The sequence below is a fragment of the Hippichthys cyanospilos genome, chromosome 14, assembly GCF_059441005.1.
Source record: "Hippichthys cyanospilos isolate Australia breed blue-spotted pipefish chromosome 14, RoL_Hcya_1.0, whole genome shotgun sequence".
NCBI classification, from domain to species: domain Eukaryota; kingdom Metazoa; phylum Chordata; class Actinopteri; order Syngnathiformes; family Syngnathidae; genus Hippichthys; species Hippichthys cyanospilos.
In genome coordinates this window covers 19,176,668-19,198,086 of record NC_142382.1, presented here as the reverse complement: position 1 = coordinate 19,198,086, position 21,419 = coordinate 19,176,668, and the positions used below count along the sequence as shown (strand labels likewise).

The window sequence follows — 21,419 nt, the reverse complement described above, 5'->3', positions numbered from 1 at the left end:
TTTTTGCTGCTTTAATCTTAATTAGAACCTCCACTTCAGCATCCAACTCTGGGATCGTGATACTATTCACACAGTTACATCTTTGAATGTAGGGATATTGCTTCTTGAAACAGGGATTCGGTGTACGTCTCTGGAAGGTCCACAAATGTATCTCCATCCAATTTAGAAACTTCCAGTGCTGAGACAACTTGACTTTGTACGGCCTTTTCCTGGCCCTTTGTGCACAGCAGGATCTTAGTTCTTTTGCCTTGCAGGCTCAGCTTCTTCAGGAAACCACTAGTACAAAAGGTAGATGTGCTTCCAGTCTCCAGGAAGGCTGTGTCTGCTGTGTCGACTCCCTTCTTAGATTTCAACTGCATTGGATTGATGGAAAGGGTACAGTTGTCATCTGTAGCCCCTGTACAACAACATGCAGAGAGAGCACTACTAACAGGTGTTTCTGGTGATTGGTTCATATCTTTGCTATGTATGTGCAGTATAGTTACTATACTGTTACTATATTGTTGCCATTTAAATTCAAAACATCTCTACTATAGTAAATGTCTGTTTTTGGCAAAGTGTTTAACAGTTGTTGTTGTGCTCACACACTTGTGATTTTGTTTTACCTTTGCATACGCTTATAAATACCATCCTGATCCATTGTGTTGTACACTGATGATATATGTGTTCCATGTTAAATTACTGGCTTGAGAGGTGCGGATTTGAAATCTGAGACATTTTGAGAATGAGGCTGCTGTCTAAATTGCATGAGACATCCCTCTGTTTAGTTGGAACTGTGGCTTGAGAGTGAGGTCCTTTGTTAGTGATGTTCCAAGTTTTTCCTGTTGGTGTCTTTACATATTAGGTTGCCTGTGTTATTATTGGGTATTGGTGTGGGCTTTTTTGTGGACGGTCTGTTTGAAAGTTTTTAAACCAACTGCAAATAGAATTGGATAGGCCGAGGAATAATGATCTAATTCATAATTATCTTGGCACAGGAATTTCTTTTACAAGTTCAATCGCAACAAGAATAAAGTGTTTATTGATATCATTTATTAGAATATATCTGTTATCAGTAACAGTATTTAATCCTTCATAAAATATTATGGATAATTTCTTTAGTGTTTTTTTTAAAATAACCATTATTATATAATTTAGTATCCCAAATCAATAGATTTAGGCACACAAAAGTAGTGCTTGTCTTTGATCTTCCTCTTATTACTGAGACAACCATATACTTTGCATTGCACATTTATAGTGCTCATAGACCGGAATCCTGCCATTCTATGCTCCCCCGTCACTGTTCTTGATGATCGAATAGTGAAGATACAATTGACAGAAAATATTTTTACGGAAAATCAGGTTCTTATTTTTAGTAAATCTCAGACCAGTTTTGTTTTTCTAGATCCACCTTCAAAGCAGAAATGGTATGTTGTAGTCGTAGAGATGCTAAAGAAAGAAACAGGACTACAGACAGTATGTATTTATCTATTTACATATACCTTTTTATCCAAACATCATTTATCTTAACTGTTTATCCTCATTAGGGTGGCAGGCGTGCTCGATCCTATTCCAGCTCTCTTTGAGCAGTAGGTGGGGTACAGTTGCGACCCAATCACAAGGCCCACAAAGACATACAACCATTCACACTCTTAAACATACCTAAGATCAGTTTACAGTGTCCTATATACAGACCATGCATGTTTTTGTAATGGGAGGAAACCGAAATATCCCAAAAAAAAACACATGCAGGTCCAGCAAGAACATGTAAACTCCACGCAGGAAGGTCAGAGGCAGGACTGAACCTGCACATCTTTGCTGTGAGGCGGACATGCAACCTTTCTGATTACTGAATGTAATATGACATATAGAAAAGACACGGCAAACAAATGGCATCCCACACATATTAATTACCATATTTTCTGGACTATAAGGTGCACCGGTATATAAGCCGCAGCAGCAAAATATGAGCATTAAAAAAGAAAAAAAACTGTCAAGGATAAGCCGCACTGGACTATAAGCCGCCGTTAATAACATGAGATATTCACGCAAAAAGATGGTACGTGGAAGTTTATAACTATTTTTGTTGTGATTTAATTTTTTTGTATTTGTCTGCCAAAAGCAACATCCTATTTTTAACAGACTGAACATGCCTGCATGTTTAGTCCCAACATATTTATAGAACGTATGTATAGAAAATGGATAGATGGATATTTTCAACACTAACAGAATACTGTTAGTTAAATTCCGTTCAAAATCGAAATAAATACTTCAATAGCATCTTTTTTCTCCTTTTGTTTGATAGATTATTTTAGCTAACATAAAAACACATTGCACATAATTAATATATACAATCATAAATACATAAAATTATACTGTATATACTGTGTACTGTATATAAAATTTACATGTCACAAATGTACCCAAAACTTTATACATTCTATTATTCAATTTAGACTTTTTTTTTTTTAAATATATTTTTAAAACTTTTTAAGCACAGCCATTGATTAACATCTTTTCAGTTCTATTTCATAGTTGTTCCATAAATTGAAATTTGCTTGCTGGAGGCTAGCAAAAAAAAAAAAAACAACAACAGATAAGCCGCAGAGCTCAAATCATGAGGAAAAAGTTGCGGCTTATAGTCCAAAAAATATGGTAATATTGTGTTTGTCTGCCACCGAGCCACAATATAATCTTATATAATGAATAATTTTGCTGGTCATTCAGGTTCCCGTGATTCATTGGAACTTGTCCACCAAGAGGGTTCTGACCATGGAGTTTGCTGAGGGAGGACAAGTTAATGACAGGGAGTACATGAAGGCACATGGCATCAACGTGAATGAGGTAAAACTGGCAGTGACAGTTTTATGTTGGAAGAGTTTGTAATTTGGAATATTATCGTTCAGCAGATACACTTGTAGTTTAACTAATTACTGAATTACTTTATATAATGGACTTCATGCTTATGAGATTGAGCCTTGATTTTAATGATAAATTAGCATTTTGGCCAAGATGGCCCATTTTTAACTTCAAAAGTCTTAGTGTATTTTTTTTAATCAAGAAAATTCTATCTGCCTGCACTTTTAATTGTATTATTTCGTTTTGGAGATAAAACTTCTTTGGTTTAGTCTTTGTTTTTTGGCACTACCTCTGGCCACTGATGATAGTACATTTTGTGTTGGGGAAGGCTTCAATTGGGAGCAGTTGCTCATGGTGCACACGCGTTGTTCCTTCTCTTTGTGAGAGCTGGCCCACAAGCAATGTTCCCTCTATGTTGCGAGCCACGAATGAGCCCACTTTTACTGGCTCAGTCCAGGGCCACAGCTAGCCCCTGGATATACTCAGATCCCCCTACCTTCCTTGCTCATTAATGACAAAATGTTAGTTATATGGTCACTTTGGGAGTGACATCAGATATACATACACACGGCGACTCACTGTGTGCATATCTGAAGCTGCTCACCTTGGTCCAAAGCTTGTTCGGGAGTCCGTGTAAATGCTCAAAACACATTGAAAATTAGATGGAACATTGTCCATAAGTGCCTGTGAGTTGTGCTTTCTTTGTTGGAATGTTTCTTTTATGCTAATATGCCCAAAATTAGTCATTTGTTGGTCCAACTTGTGACTGTAGATAACATGCTTGCTAATGTTAGTTTTTATCATCAGCATGTTATAAAGTTTTTTGCCTTGAATGTGATTATCTCCTTAGCATTTTCGTTTGTGCAAAGTATTTCTTTTTGTTAAATGTTAACATATAACAAGGTTTTGTATTAATAATCATATTCGTTTGCAACTTATTAATGTTTTGTATTGAAAGAAGTATCATTTTGGAATTCAATTATATGATTGATTTAATTTATGCAATTTGTGTACATGTAGTAAGATATATAACCAGTTTGATATATTTTTGAAAATATAAAAAGTTTTGTGTCTACAATTGCTTGCTCACGAGCCAATTTAGTCAGCAAAGCTAAAGTGGCATTTTATTTTATAATGCTGTTTTTGACTAAATAATTGGCAACTACCCTTTTGGGGGAAATTGACACGGTTTATTATAAGGAGGTGTGCAATTTTTATTTTCTAGACTTCAGTATAGCTGAAAAGTAACAAATATACTTGTCAAATTGAATATGTTGCTGAATGAAGAAGTCAGTTATGTTTGGCTTAATTTTCTTTTTTTTTTTTTTTGGTTTCCACAAACAATTCCAATGGGGGTCCTTGGAAAATGTGCTCACTAAAAGGGGTCCCTGACTCCAAAAAGTTTGAGAAACCTAGTTTTAAAGTATTTCAATCTGAAGAAAAAACAGGGAATAAAAAGGGTTGTTATTAGAGCCAGTGTCTGGTTGTTGTTGGGGTTTTTTTTTGGTATGATATATTGTGCTTTAGTTTTGTTCCGCAAAAACATTAACGCTGCAATATTTTTTTTTCTTTTCAATAGATTTCTCAAAACCTGGGCAAAATGTACAGTGAAATGATCTTCATACATGGCTTTGTTCACTGTGATCCCCACCCTGGCAACGTGCTGGTTCGAAAGTGTCAAAAAAGCAGGAAGACTGAGATTATCCTACTCGATCATGGCCTTTATCAGGTTAGAAATCTTTTATATCCACAAAACAAAAATAAACAGAAAAATGTTCCAATTTTCTTGTCCATTTTTCATGTGCTGACCGGGGCCTTGAATAAATACATTTATCAGCAAACACACAAATTTGATGCGTGTACAAATATGTTTCTGTTGCACTCACACAGACAGAGGAACAGATGGACACATTTATTTGAGCCCCAGCAGACTAAAAGCTTTTTGATAAACAACTCTTTTGATGTGTTCTTAGCAGAATGCAGTGTGCCATTTTCAAACTGGACATAACCTGTGTGTACACCAAAGACACATGACACACAAATGCTTTCAAATTGGCAACATTCATTAACAAGAATTTGATAAAAAAGTAAACAATCAGAGGTTGTTCCTAGAGACCAGGAGTGGCCAACATGCAGCTTGGTGGCTCACTTGTCAGCCAGTAATTTGGCCTTCAGATTTCTATGTTTATAAATGCACTATTTAAACAATGTGTGTGTGTGTGTGTGTGTGTGTGTGTATATATATATATATATATATATATATATATATATATATATATATATATATATATATATTGTGGCGAGGCGAAGAAACCACACGTTGCTGTGCTAGTGGAGATCTTTACTCTTCGCATGCCATCACAAAACTGATACAACAAAGTCCAAAACAGCAAAGACAAAGCCAACAGGTTCAAAGCATCAAAGGATCATAGCAACATGCATACTGGGTGAGGACCATATATATATATATATATATATATATATATATATATATATATATATATATATATATATATATATATTGTGGCGAACACTAGGACCATGTCTCTCACCCAGTAGGCATGTTGCTATGATCCTTTGATGCTTTGAACCTGTTGGCTTTGTCTTTGCTGTTTTGGACTTTGTTGTATCAGTTTTGTGATGGCATGCGAAGAGTAAAGATCTCCACTAGCACAGCAACGTGTGGTTTCTTCGCCTCGCCACAATATATATATATATATATATATATATATATATATATATATATATATATATATATATATATATATATATATAATATGTGTGTGTTTGGCAATGCTATCATACAGGTGTTCATTTTAAAAAAGAAATCATGGTGATATTTGTTTTTAGAAATTCAGGCTTATATACTAACATAAGCAGTCTGTTGTGGAATTGTGGAAAACGTCTTGTATTGTTATTGTGTTTATTTTAAATAGGGATGTCCCGATACCACTTTTTTTGCCTACTGAGTACGAGTACTGGCATTTAAGTACTTGCCAATACTAAGTACTGATACGAGTACTTAATAATATCATAACAACGGCTTTAAAATTGCAATTTTTTGTATTTATTTGTTTTTCAACAATGTTTCCTAAAGGAACATGGCACCGCTTTGATAATTTACTTTCACAACTTCAACATATTTCCAAATGCCAATACTTCTACTCCACAATTCCTGAGGCAAATATTGTTTACATATCACATAAACAAACATACTTTTGTCGCTTTTGGCGTCGCGACAGCCAATCAGCTTCGGGAACGTTTACCGGGACAGGAATGAATCATGACGGCTGCTCTGTGGTCACCCGGAGCTACTCAACACGGCCAGCTGAGCTTTCAATAAATGGGACTTTAAATGGACTTTCACTTATATAGCGCTTTTCTACCTTAGGTACTCAAAGCGCTTTACACTAAGTAGTCATTTTACCTACTGATGACGCAGCATCAGGAGCAACTGGGGGTTCAGTGTCTTGCTCAAGGACACTTAGACATGATAGATAGATAGATAGATAGATAGATAGATACTTTATTCATCCCCGTAGGGAAATTCACATTACCAGCAGTATCCTCAAGTCGAGGATGGTCTTGATGGTCGGGGGATTGAACCCACGACCTTTCGGCTGGGAGACGACCACTCTACCACTAAGCCATGCCGCCCACACAATACACAAATGTGTACACAATACAAAAACGGAGCCAAGCAAGAGCACTCACCTGGCTTGTAGAATGGCGGAAGGGAGAACTTGGGACAACTGCTATATGTGCAGCGTTTGCTTCCTTTTTTAACAGCTGGGCTGTTGAACCATAGTTACTGTGCTAAGCTAACAAGCATTTAGCCACTCGCACTCAGAAAACGACTCGCGTTGCCGCGCTCCATCTGACGCGGCATTAGACAAACACACACACCGTGCCCACCTTTTGGCTGCCCAATTTTCACCCCCTCAAAACTTCCGTTCTGAATCCAGTGCGCGTCGCACATAGCACGGCACTCTGTTGATGACTTAGTAGTATCGGGTGCGGTGGCGAGTGCGAGTACATAAAATATGCTAGTATCGGAGTGAGTACCGATACCAGTATCGGTAACGGGAGAACCCTAATTTTAAACCTTTACTGGGCACAACGGCTGCTTTTGGCCTTTAGTCTTTTCAGGTAACACGGCCAAAAACAGCCGGTAATAACAGCCATTGCTTAAATTCTAATGTACCCCTAAACTTCTCTACAATCCTGAAAATTCTTGCCTGTTTAGGACTTAAATATAAACTTTTTGGAGCCAGGGACCCCTCTTTGCAAAGTAAATTTTCCATGGACCCTCATTGCAAATGTGTATGGAATTAAAACCAAAAAAATATTTAAGCAAAACATAAGTTCCCTTTTTATTCACCAACATATTCAATTTGACAAGTATATTTCCATCTTTACCCATGGCCCACATGGCGTGCATCAGCATGTTGTTGTGGGACTCCCTGATGTGCAGGGAGGACAAGAAGAAGCGCAGGGTGCTCCCTTGCCATGCATCACAGGGTTCAGGCACCTGCTGGAGTTCGTGGCAGCCTCAAACCTTGCAGGGATACGGGTGACAGGCTGGCGAGCTTGCTGTGCAGTTTACGGTAGATCCAGAAAGAAGAGCATTGCTGAGAACTTTCACCTTTCTGGGATGTAGCAGAGCCAATATTTTCTCCTACAGCAACTTGATTCTTTTTTAGACTACGTGGCCCTCGTTTTGCGGCAATACTCGTCTCCCCAAAAAAATAAAAAAGTTTCAACATCACAATCAAGTGGCCGATACCATGGTAAATTCTGAGCTGTCAATGCTGCATTATCGTTATCTTGGCACAGTAACTACGGTTCAACAGCTGTTAAAAAAGGAAGCAAACGCTGCATATAGCAGTTGTCCCAAGTTCTCCCTTGGCCGTTCAACAAGTCAGGTGAGTGTCTTGCTTGGCTCCGTTTTGTATTGAAAGCTCAGCTGGCCATGTTGGATAGCTCCCGGTGACTGAAAAGCGGCCGCCATGATTCTTTCCTGCCCCCTGCGTGAGACGTTGAATGTTCCCAAAGTTGATTGGCTGTCGCGACGCGACACGGGAAAAAAGTTTAAAAAAAATTAACTTCGTGTGACAGGCGGAATTTCACGCCGCGCGGCGACTCGCGTCGCTCCATATATATATATATATATATATATATATATATATATATATATATATATATATATATACACACAGTGGGCCCCCGTGTTACGAACTTAATCCGTTCAGCGGCTTTTTTCGTAACTCGAATTGCTCATATGACGGGCAATCCAAACCTATGTTAATTAGTGAATGCGTGCAACGCGTGCAAAAACCTTAGGTAAAAACATCACGACTTTATACACATATTAAAAATTAGTAACATAATCTACTGTACAGTTAAAATTAAATAACATAAATATACAAAGGAAAAATGACATTTACCTTTGGGGTGACGGACTTGAGCTGGGTGGAGGCGGAGGGTAGCAGAAACGAACCCGCAGAATTTATTTATTTTCTTAAACGAGAACTTTTCTCAAACGAGAACATATCACCGGTGATTTCCTTCTCTTTAATCCATAATAGAAGAAGCCTCTCCATTTTGTTGTTGACCGAGGTCTATCCCCTGGCAAAGAAAGTCTTGCCCTTAGAAGATTGCCGAGCAAGCGATTTCCTTCTCTTTAATCCATAATAGAAGAAGCCTCTCAATTTTGTTGTCGATCGAAGTCGATCCCCCGGCAAGGAAAGTCTTGCCCTTAGAAGATTGGAGCGGTTACGGCCATATTCACGAGCTATGCGTGCGCCTCCTTCGTATTTTTTTTTAATTATCTCCTGCTTGGTTTCTATTGTCATCATCCGCTTACTTCTTCCTTTACCGCCACTAGCAATTTTAGAAGCCATGTCTAACAGATAAAGTTTGCAAAGTCTTCACAACATTCCTTCCTTCCATTTTTGACTCATTTTCTCTCCTTCCTTCCGTCCCGACCAGCTGTGCCATCAAGCTCGATAAAGGCGTTCGGCCAATAGCATATCGGCATTTCTGTGATTGACGTGACGCCGGCCAATAGCATCTCCGTGAGTGAGACCGTGACTGACACCGTGACTGATAGTGACTGTGAGCAATATCGTTCTTCGTTGCCGTGACAAGCTTTAACTACTGATTTTGACGACGTGGCAAGGCGAAAATATATGAACAAATACAATGGTCGGCATGTCAGATTGCTCGTAAGGCGAACAGTCTGTGCGTAAGTGGGGGACAAAAAACTCCGCGGACCACGCTTGTAAGTCGAAATGTTCGTAAATGAGGGTGTTCGTAAACCGGGGGCCGACTATATATATATATATATATATATATATATATATATATATATATATATATATATATATATATATATATACACGCACACACGCACACTCACACACCAGGAGCTCTATACAGTGGGCCCCTGGTTTACGAACTCCCTGTTTTACGTATTTTTCATCTTACGACGTGGACCATGTCGTTTTTTTGTCCCCCTCTTAGGCCCAAACTTTTCATCTTACGAAAGGTAAGGTAGCTTTGCTGCATCAACAAAAATAACTTTTCTCGCATGTCACAGAAACGCCGATATGCTATTGGTCTTATAAGGTCAACGTCACGGTCTCAGTCACGGAGATGCCGATTTGCTATTGGTCGATTAAGTTCACAGTCACGGTCTCAGTACCGGAGATGCCGATATGCTATTGGTCGATTAAGGTCACAGTCACGTCTCAGTCACCGAGATGCGGATATGCTATTGGCTGGTGTCACGTCAATCATAGAAATACCAATATGCTATTGGCCGAACGCCTTCAGCTAGCTTGATGGCACAGCTGGTCAGTGTGTTGTGAAGACTTTGCAAACTTTATCTGTTAGACATGGCTTCTAAAATTGCAAGTGGCGGTAAAGGAAGAATTAAGAGCATGATGACAATAGAAACGAAGCAGGAGATAGTAAAAAAAATACGAAGGAGGCGCACGCATAGTTAACCTTGCTCGTGACTATGGCCGTAACCGCTCTGCAATATGTACAATTCTCCATAACAAGGAAGCTATGATAGCAAGCAAGTCTTCTAAGGGCAAGACTTTCCTGGTCAGGGGACTTACCTCGGTCAACAACAAAATGGAGAGGCTTCTTCTATTATGAATTAAAGAGAAGGAAATCGCCGGTGATATGTTCTCGTTTAAGAAAAGTTCTCGTTCAAGAAAAAAATAAAATAAATTCTGCGGGTTCGTCTCTGCTCCCCTCCGCCTCCACCCACCACCAGATCAAGTCACCTCGCCCCAAAGGTAAATGTCATTTTTCCTTTGTATATTTACGTTATTAAATGTAACTGTACAGAATCGTATAGGAATTAACCATGTGCAATGTATAATTAGCACATCCATGCTGTATAAAGACAGACGTTAAGTGGTATTTTTCTTCTGCTTCTAACTATGTATGTTTCTTATGTTGCAAAGTCACAATTGTGCATGTCAATTTACACACCCCAAGGTTATGTTAGCTTTTTCCTTTTTTATTAATTTGTGGCTGGTCCATATCAATTGCGTTTAGAACATCGTCAAACCTGAAGCTTGGAAGGAACACAAAAACCAACAAACCCACCACATGAAAGAAACAAAAAACCCTAATCACACTACAAAACATACCAAATATCCCTAAGAAAGACATTAAAGCCAGTTTCTTTTGGCATTTTGTAGTTTGTGTGTAAATGAGTTTAATCATTGTGTTGCTGGGCAAAAGTCACAAGAGTCACATATATAAAAGCACCTTGAAGGTAGAAGTCTGAATGTGTAAAGCCCATTTGGTATTTACAATGTGCTTGTCACCTAGTAACACATACTCCAATATCTAATGATATGGAAACAGTGAATTAGAGAAATTTAAAAATAAAAAGGTAGATTTTGGAGCCCTCAGCTCACCGTGGTGGAGGTGTTTGTGTGTCCCAGTAATCTTGAATCCTAAGTAGTTTGTGTCTTGATGCCCTTGGCAAGATCCGCTATGTCAAACAGGTCCTAGGTGAGGGACCAGAGTAAGCATGGATCACATGATCCCGAATGATGATAAATATGAATGGACAACATTTTCTCGTGACACGTAACGTGAGTCACAGGGGACACCCTCCGGAGCCAGGCCTGTACCGTTTGGTTCCCGGCCACCAGCTGCTCACGGGGACTTTGGCCCTCCCATTTGTGCCTGCAGTAGCTAGCACTTGAGACAGACAAATGTTGCCATGCAATATCCTACATTGTATACAATATTTGATTTGACAAGCAATTGCCCCCTCCATCGCTGTCTGTAAATAGGTTCTACAACCGGACTTCAGGATAAACTACTGCCGGCTCTGGCAGGCGCTGATTCATCAGGACATGCCTGGGGTGGAGCGTTACAGTCGCAAACTAGGAGCAGGAGACCTATATCCACTGTTTGCTTGTGTCCTCACCGCTCGTTCCTGGACTGCCGTCAACTCTGGTATCAGTTTTGTTCCTGTCACGGACTCAGAGGTAGTATTTATATACATAATACAAATTTCCAACAGAACAAAGGTCTATAATACTAAAATGCTCCCACTACAAACACTTCACATATCACTTGTCAAAAAAGCCCTAACCCTAACCCCATAAATAAACCATTGCATTTTTAGAATGGTTGTGAGTGGAAAAAAGTGTTTTTCCTCAAAATAAATTGAGCATAACGCAAGTTAAAAATAAAAAATGTGAATACGAATAAATAAAACATTTAAAAAAAGCAAAGAGTTTCAAGCAGCGTTGACTGCTTAGGACCACATTATTCGCACAATAAGCCGCACAAGTATATATTTGCCCTCCGGCTCAGTTCTCTCTTCACCATGACAGACAAGTACAGAGTTCACATTAACGCAGACACTGTACCGATCCTCCTGTCAATCTCACATTCCATCCTACCCTCACTCGTGAACAAGACCCTAAAATACTTGAATTCCTTCACTTGGACCAGGTCCTCTTCCCCGACCTAGAGAGGGCACTCCACCCTTTTCTGACTGAGGACTGACTGATCTTCATTCCAGCCGCTTCACACTCAGCTGCAAACCGCTCCAGCGAGAGTTGGACTTCACAGTCTGAAGAAGCCAACTGCACCACATCATCTGCAAATAGCATAGATGCAATGCTGAGACTCCCAAACTGGACTCCCTCAACACTTCGGCTGCGCCTAGAAATTCTGTCCGTAAAAGTAATGAACAGAATCGGTGATGAAGGGCAGACTTGGCGGAGTCCAGCCCCCCCTGGAAACGGATTCGACTTACTGCTGGCAATGCGGACCAAACTCTGACATCGGTGGTAAAGCGAGCAAACAGCCCGTATCAGAGCGTTCGGTACCCCATGCTCCCGAAGTACCCCCCCCAGAAATTCCCAAGAGCATGGTCGAACGCCTTCTCCAAGTTCGCAAAACACATGTAGACTGGATGGACGAACTGCCATGCACCCTCGAGGATCCTGCCGAGAGTGTAGAGCTGGTCCACTGTTCCCCGGCCGGAACGAAAACCACATTGCTCTTCCTGAATCCAAGGTTCGTCTTCCAGACAGACGCTGCTCTCCAGCACCCCTGAATAGGCTTTACCGCAAAGGCTGAGGAGTGTGAGCCCTCTGTAGTTGGAACACACCCTCCGATCCCCCTTCTTAAAAAGGTGGACCACCACCCCAGTCTGACAATCCAGGGGTGCTGTCCCTGATGTCCGATGTTGCAGAGGCGTGTCAGCCAAGACAGCCCTACAACCTCCAGAGCCTTAAGGAACTCCGGGCGGATCCCATCCAACACCCCAAGGCCTTGCCACCAATGAGTTTCTTGACCACCTCAGTGATTTCAGCCCCAGAGATGGGTGAGCGCACCTCGGAGCCCGAAAACTCTGCTTCCTCTGAGGAAGACATGTTGGTGGGATTGAGGAGGTCTTTGAAGTATTTTGCCCACCGGTTCACAACGTCCCGAGTCGAGGTCAGCAGCGCCCCATCCCCACTATACACAGTGTTGATGGTGCACTGCTTATCCTTCCTGAAATGCCGGATGGTAGACCAGAACTTCCTTAAAGCCATCCATAAGTCATTTTTCATAGGCTCTCCATACTCCTCCCACACCCGAGTTTTTGCCTCTGCGACCGCCAAAGCTGCACACCACTTGGCCAGTCGGTACCTGTCAGCTGCCTCTGGAGTCCCACAGGCCAAAAATGCCTGATAGGACTCCTTCAGCTTGACAGCTGAAGGATCTCTTATCGCTTACCAGCAGATTCGGGGAATACGTCCACAACAGGCACCGACCACCTCACGGCCGCAACCCCGATCAGCCGCATCGACAATGGAGGCGCGGAACATGGTCCACTCGAACTCAAAGTCCCTCGCCTTCCCTGGGACGTGGAAGAAATTCTGCCGGAGGTGGGTGTTGAAACTCCTTCTGACAAGGGACTCTGACAGACGTTCCCAGCAGACCCTCACGATACGTTTGGGCCTGCCAGGTCTGAACATCATCTTCCCCCACCATCGAAGCCAACACACCACCAGGTGGTGATCAGTTGGAGTGGTGAACCCATGGGAAGGGGGGACCCATGTAACCTGTTCGAGCTGAGCCCGGCCGAGCCCCATGGGTGTGGGCCCGGCCACCAGGCCAGAGCCAGCGAGCCCCACTTCCAGGCCTGGCTCCAGAGAGGGGCCTCGGTGACCCCCGTCCAGGCGAGGGAAACCTAAATCCATTTATTTTATTCATCATTAAGTGTCGATGGACCGTGCTTAGTCTGTTTGTGCTGTTTGCCAGCGCATAAAGCCCCAGACAACTTAGCACCTAGGATCAATGGGACACTCAAACCCCTCCACTATGATAAGGTGACGGCCCACAGAGGGGCACACAATAAACATTAAGATGATTAAATGTTTCATGAAAATATAAGTTCATTAAACCAATTTCATGTTCAGTCGGTTATTCAATTTCCATATCTATATCCATTTCCCTTACAAGAATGGTTTGACCTAATGTCATGTGCCACCTCTCATTATACCTGTCAAGTTAATGGTTTATTTTTCTGAGCTCTCTAATATGAACCATTAATTTGAATATTTTTTCTGTGGACTATTATTTATTTATAAATTTTATTTAAAACAGGTCTGACACTTTGTGTTGTTTATTTTTTATGGTTAAATATTTTTAATATTAAGTTAATTACTTATTTTTGTGAACAGACCTCTACTGTAATTCCAAAAGAGGATCATTTATGTGTAATATTTTTCAATGGACATTTGTTTATTCATAATAATTTCATTTTGAGAGCAGTTCTGATACTTTGTTGATTATTTTTTGTGAACAAATATGTTGAGAACCAATGATTTACATTATTTTTTTCTGATTGAACACATCCAATTTACACTGAAAAACATGCACTTTGTTAAGTAAGTAAATTATAAATCTACAGCACAACATTAAAATATTGATTGATTTGAAATGAACTACCATTACTCCAACCACTATATGTATCGATTAGTAGTGCAATGTGGATTCTGTCATTTCAAACTGACAAGTGTCTATTATCTGCACTCATACACACACACACACACACAAATGTGCCATCTCTCTCTCCTTTTCACTCTCTTGCTCGCTCTCTCTCTCATTATATGGTCTAGAACAGAACGGCCAGCACCTCATCCAAATAATTTCATAGAATTTCATGCATTTGACTTATTCTTTTTTTAGAATATATTCTTATTTTACTTATTTTATCTATTCAAAACTAGGAGGCTTGAAAAAGCTGTTCCATTTTAACCGCTCCTTCCTCGAAATGTAAACTGGACACGTCAACATCCATGGACAACCAAGAGCCTCTGACTTCAGCGGTTACATAGATCATGGCTGTCCAATTATAACATGTGCATTTTAGTAAAATGACAAAAATACAGTACTTTTAGACACATTTCTTCATCGTATATCAAATAACATACTGTTGCGGCCACTTCACGTCTTGTTTGCAAGCAACACAATATGAATATTCTACGCTTTTCTCTGAAGTCCTCCTGACATTTGCTCTCATTATTTTTGATGTTTGCCTTTTCCAATTACCTTAGGGCATTTTGATTCAGGTTCAGACATTGCAAGTTAATGATTGGCCTGTTTCCCAAAAGCGCTATTATTGTAAAGACAATGTTTTAGGTTGCTTTTGCTTTGTCAACGATGTCATGGGGTAAACCCAGCTGGCCCACACATGTGCAGAGTAAATCCAAACGCTCACTTCGTTTGCGACGAAAAAAACAAAACAAAATGGAGGCTAGTGCGCGCCGGACTTGCTTGATTTACTGTTTCTTGATAGTTGTCGTTAACGAGACGGTCCCATAATTGGCAAATTTGTTGTTTTCACGTACAGATTTTATTGTATGCCGTACACGTCTTAAAATGCATGAAAAATGTACAGGTTGACAGGTATGATAATAATTTGTCCAAAAGCCCTCGTCCTCATCACTATCTGACTTGCCAAATATCTCCTCCCATTGTCAGTAGTTCAAAAATCATCATTACTCTTCCATGTGTAGTCATCTTCAGACCCATCCAATTTGTTTGAAACAGACGTCTTTGGAGATGATTTGCTGATCATCTTGCTTGAAATGTTCTATACATAAGTGACGACTAGAGCGATTAGAGCGTGCAAGGTTGCCCTTTGCTGTTTCTCCCTCCACCTGCAGATATCCATGCCAGCTTGTTCAAGCACACGTTTAAGGGCTGAAGAAGCCTTTTCTTTTTTGTAATGCGTCAAAGTCCACCGATAAAATTATCCACGCTGACTCGTTGTTGACAACAAAGAGGCAATTAGGTGACACTTGACGAAAGTGCATTTTGCAATGGTCTGCGCAAACGGTCTAAAACAGATGCACACAATAAGCATTTCGAGGTGTATACCGTAATCATTTTAAACCTTGTAAATGACTTGATATCACTTATTTTGCATTTGGATTAGTTATCCAAACTCAGATATTTGAAAAAAATTGGTCTGTTTTGAGTTATGCGGTTATAATTTGACATCCCCCTGAATATGGTGGTTGAAAATGAGGATGATAATTTTATTGGACTATTTTTGAAAAAGGTATAGCAGAGTTGTGATATTTTTGTAATATTTTTGATAATTTTTCAAAAGGTTCACCTTTGATTGCTAGTAACTGTAGTTCTGTTTTCCTGTCAGGATGTCGAAATACGGACCAATGCAGCTCTTTACCTGCCCCAAATCAACGACCTGTTGAATCGAGTTCCCCGGCAGATGTTGCTACTATTGAAGACCAATGACCTATTGAGAGGAATTGAAACCACACTCCAGACCAGAGCATCTTCATCCTCATTTATCACCATGTCACGTTGCTGCATACGTGCGTTGGCCAGGTACAACTCTGGAAAGGAAGGCGCAATATTCTTATATATTCTGTGTGGAGGCTACAATCCAATTGTTGGAGCGGGAAAAAAATGTCAGGGTTTGTTTTATATGTATACAAACCAAATAATTGCATAGGGTCACGGAAATTACTTTATAAAACTTTTGTTGTCAGATAGAAAGAAACTTCCCGATCCTTGTGGAATTACAAGACGCGGGGCTTAAAATCTAGTTAAACTGAAATGTCTGGTCACCCTAGATTCTATTTTCTCTTTTAAAGTATAAAACCAATATTGTATTACTATATGTGCTATTTATTTATATAATGTGAATTTATATCGCATGAAGTGATTTTCTTTTAGTCTTCTGAGGATAACTAAAAAGGATATGAACCTGTTGTTTTGTATTCATTGTAGATTGTTTTTTTATGTAGATTGAGTCTAACCTTAGATGGTTCTTCTCTGCTTTAACTGACAGACACAAAAGGAGTAAGAATCCGTCCAGCAGGAGACGTCTGCAAGTCACACTGGCAGAGTCCTTCAACCTCTGGAGACTTAGTTTATATGAATTGTTTCTATGGCTTAAGGGCTCTTTTTTGGGACTTCGGGTGTCAACTCTGCTTGCATTTTTGCACTAAGAGATTTATAAATCCAACTTCCATTTGTTTGTGTTTGTTTGTTTTTTTTTTTTTTTCCGGGAGGGGGGGGACTCTCCACACAGCATCCTTACTGTTGGCAATTACACACACACCCCGCTGCATTGGCCAGCCTGTTACCCTGTTATGTCAGCAGATGGGGTCGTAAAAATGAAAGCAGAACAACAGCAAACTACTACATGCAGTACCCTTCCAGACCATCAGTGGCAGTAGTCAGTATTGCTCAGTTCAACCCAGAAGACCCTTCCCCAGCAGAAATGGCAGCATATCAACAAAGCAATTGTATGGCAGCATATCAACAAAGCAATTCTGCTCAATAAGGCTCCAAAAGAATGGTGTTTGTTGCAAAATGGCACCTAGCAATGATGTGCTTCTGCACCTGTGGCTAAATCTAAACTGTGGGAGGGATTTAACTCTCCAGACTTGGATTTGCCACCACTGCTTGTTTGTGAGCCGTATGACAAAGCCCAACTCTTTCTTCTCATCACAGTGTGTTATGCAATGTATGTTATTGAGAGCTTATCGTCACTGTCGGATGAAAATCAATATTTTCCCAAAAAACACTCATGAATAGACCTCATTGTATTTGAATTATATTTATTGTAATACTGATGTATGTATAAGTAATTAAAATTTGGTTCATTTGAGTCATTTCAAATATCAGTACACCAAATGTTAAAATTCATAAAGTCCTTAATTAGGTGTTTCACCTTCCCGGTTATCTTTAAATTTGTATCTTTTACATATGTTCACAATTCATCTTACAAATTAGCTTCTTTTATAAAGTATAAATATTGGTTTATTTTGTTGTTTAGTGCATTGCTTGTCAAAACATACCTCAGGATGATACAATTACAGTATATATTTTTCTGGGTGACTCGTTCTTCTGTCAACATCATCAAATGCACACACTTCATAATCATTTCATATTAATAAAGTTTTGTTGTTACTTATCCAGTTTTGCTTTTTACTTGGAAGCAATGTAAAAGGGGAGGTTGTTATATCTGTGGCGACCTTTTACTGTCTGAGAACGATGAATCAGCAGTAGTAGTGTATGTTTTTTTCAGTTGAACTGTGTGTAAGGTATTGTTTCATAGGTTTATTTTGTAAATGGTGGATCATCATCATCAGATGCCATTGAAGATGAGACTCGTATTAATCCTGTGATGTGCTAAGATTAAAATAACATCCCAGTCTTTCATAATTTCACTCCTTTCAAAAAGGCAATAAGAGATGTTTGTGACTCAGCTACTATCTTACTATTGTGCAGTAGAACTACAAAAATGTACAAAATTGTAAAAATGCAATAATAGCAAAAGTAACTATGCCATATATTTATATATTTTTGAAATAACAATATGTATTACGTCATGTTTTGATTTTTATGACTGTAATGACTTTTGAATACTTTACATTATGGGAGTCCAGGCTAAGCCAATCATCAAAGTCATTCAAAGACTTGCAAATATCATAAATTGACCACTCGCACCACCCAGTGGTTTTGGAGTATCAACACAAAAAACTTCTATTGCGCCCCGTTTGTGAATTGTCATTGAAAGGATTAATGCAAAAAATTGGGGGAAATGCATGATAAAACATCACGTTTACAATATTTCTAATTTTGAATGGCAGTAAATGAGGCTGACATGGGTTCAATTTGACATCTTTAAATTTGTACCGCTCAACCTCCCATTTGCAAGCGTTTAGAAGGAACGGCAACATGGCATATTGAACATCGTCATGTTTTGACAATCTGCAATATTTTAGCCTCCTTGTGGGGTTTTTTTTATGTATGCTTTTCCTTTGATAACGCACATAAAAAACTGTCAGAGGTGACCCAGACTCACAGGAAGAGAACCTCGCAACACGTGAGAAAAATCTTTATTAACAAAAAGAGCACACAATGCATAAAGTAACAACAAAAATTCTTCAAAGTGCAACACGAAGATGAAAACGAGATTCAAATACAGTAATCCCTCGCTGTATCGCGGTTCATCTCTCACGGGCTCCCAGCTTCACGGATTTTTTACAGTGTGGATATTTTTTTACAGCGCATTGTGCTCTGAATCCTGATTGGCTCAGGGGCTTTACTGTTGTCTCGAAATAAAATATAGATTCTATACTGCATTGGTTTTTCACTTGTCAATTTATTACAAAAGGCATGTGGATCCAAAAGCTTGCTTTCGTCTCTCCTTTGTCCGAGTGCAGGTTGCAAATGTGCTAGTAAGCACATTGATTGACAGCTTGGGCTCTGGGAGCCGATCACGTGACTCGTAGGTGTGCAGAGAGCAAACGCACACACCCGGTCTGTGTGCCTTCATAGAGAGCAACGGAGAAACGCACAGCTTTGGAAATCTGACTTTTGTAATAAATTGATATTTCAAGTGTATTGTTATAATATAAGAGGCTTCACTTTAATTCGATGTACGGGCATATCCGTTTATAAAAATCTTCTTGCTCAGAAAAGGAAAGAGCTCAACAACTACTCATAACAATGTGCGGGTTCAGGACAAAAACGCATAGCTGGGACTGTGAAATACGCGAGTGACAATGTTTCCAACTTATTACTATATTAAAATTATTGTCTTAAACAAATTTTGGGCTTTAAAACAGGTTTTGATTTTTGGTTTTATTCTATCGTTTAGTATTGCTTGTAAAATAAAAATAAAGCTGGCTACTTCACGGATTTCACTTTGCGCGTGTTATTTTTGGAACGTAACCCCGCAATAAACAAGGGATTACCCTACAATTTAAAGGGACAGCAAGAACGCACCAAACTGTGTTTATAAGGAAGTTCGTCTGTCAACACGACGCAACCGTGAAAAACGAGCCAAATCATACGGTTGCTTCACTGCCTTTTGAGCGTGTTATCACTCCCAACATTCCAATAATCCACACATTGCAAATATTTTTTTCATAATTCAACATTAATTCCCAATGGAAAAAAGTCCATCCATTGTCAGTTGGAATCTTATCCGTGATTCCTAATGGGACACAGTCCCATTCATTCCCAATTTGGCTGCTTGGTGCGGTGGTTGAAGTACTGGACCACTGTGGGAAGAGTCTGTGGTTTGACCCCAGACTGTATTCGCACTTCCTTCGCTTCTCAGATAAATTATTGTTTTTCTATTTTGATACTTCCAATTTCATATTATTCTACATATTCACGAGAGGACTGCATGTATTTATCTTATTCTAAATGTGTATCCTTTCCCCACAAATCCTCATTTTCTATTCCAAAATGTCCCATTAACTTGCATTGGGCAAATTGACTTTTAACTATAAACATTTACCTAAAAACAGATTACTAAATTTTACAAAAGATTATTCATTATATTTAATACTTTATAACAATCTGTCATAATTCCTAATTTATTAGGTCTAGTGACGCCCCTGGTGTACACGAGGTCAGTTCAGTTTGTCAAGTGGGTTGTCTGCAGGGATTTTTAACGTCCTGCAGGTGTCAGCTTTTGATGACACAATATCAACACAGTATCAACACAATGTGTCAGTGTGCCGACACGCTTCATAATGCCTCATCAACCCATCACCACGAGGGAATGAGAAACAGGAGACTGGCATGGACGCTGGAAGGCTGCATAATCCAGCGACGTCCTCCTGCTTTGGCCGCACTTATATGGTCCTCTGATTGCAATATGCAGCAGGTGTGTGGCCGGTGGCTCCGCCCCCAATCTGTGAACAGGACACAACTTTAGGTATACGGGATGTGACAAAAATATCATAAAACCCGAGTTGGGTCAAAATTTCCCCCAGGAGTGAAAGTCAACTGGCAACTTCCTGTGACGTCTTATGCTGCGTTCAGATGGAGCGCGTAGTTTACGCTCTGCGCGAGGCGTTTTGTCGCGAGTTAAAGATGAAGTTCACTTTTCACGCAGTGTCACGCGAGGGGAGGGGAGTGAGCTTGCTGTGCACTTTACAGATGATCCGGAAAGGAGAGCATTGCTGAGAACGTTCACTTTTCCGGGATATGGAAGAGCCAATATTTTCTCCGACAGCACCTTTATTATTCTTTTTTTACACTGTGTGTCCCTCGCTTTCATGGCAATACTCGTCTGCCAAAGGAAAAAAAAAAGTTTCAATGTCGCAATCAAGTGACCAATACCGTGCTAAATAATGTACTGTCAGTGCGGCACTACCATTAGCTTAGCACAGTAACTACGGTTCAACAGCTGTTAAAAAAAGGAAGCAGACACTGCACATACCAGTTGTCCCAAGTTCTCCCTTCCGCCTTTCTACTAGCCAGGTGAGTGCTCTTGCTTGGCTCCGTTTTGTATTGGAAGCTCAGCTGGCTGTGTTGGATAGCTCCCGGTGACCGCAAAGCAGCCGCCCTGACTCGTTCCTGCCCCCTGCTTGAGACGTTGAACGTTCCCAAAGTTGATTGGCTGATGCGACGCGACACGCGACAAAAGTTAAATTTTTTTAACTTCTCGCGTCACGCGTAATTACGCGCCGCGCGTCGCTCCATCGCGTCCATCGCGTCGCTCGACGAGTCATCGCGCCCCTCGCGCGAACTTCATT

At 40.1% G+C, this 21,419-nt stretch overlaps 1 protein-coding gene across 7 annotated transcripts in view; it reads left to right on the top strand.

Annotated features, from left to right (window-relative positions):
* adck1 (aarF domain containing kinase 1) overlaps positions 1-17,833 on the top strand; it is a 117,657-nt gene extending 99,824 nt beyond the window's left edge. For 4 of the 7 annotated variants that reach the window (XM_088433037.1, XM_088433040.1, XM_088433039.1 and 1 more), the window contains 5 exons: positions 2,707-2,823; positions 4,418-4,567; positions 11,166-11,363; positions 16,043-16,236; positions 16,703-17,833. In XM_088433037.1, the coding sequence (XP_088289163.1) occupies positions 2,707-2,823; positions 4,418-4,567; positions 11,166-11,363; positions 16,043-16,236; positions 16,703-16,862 (819 nt within the window). In that variant the 3' untranslated portion in view covers positions 16,863-17,833. The remainder of the gene's footprint in view (positions 1-2,706; positions 2,824-4,417; positions 4,568-11,165; positions 11,364-16,042; positions 16,237-16,702) is intronic. The other 3 variants (XM_088433042.1, XM_088433038.1, XM_088433041.1) reach the window with 2 other exon arrangements.
* Positions 17,834-21,419: the final 3,586 nt, after the last annotated feature.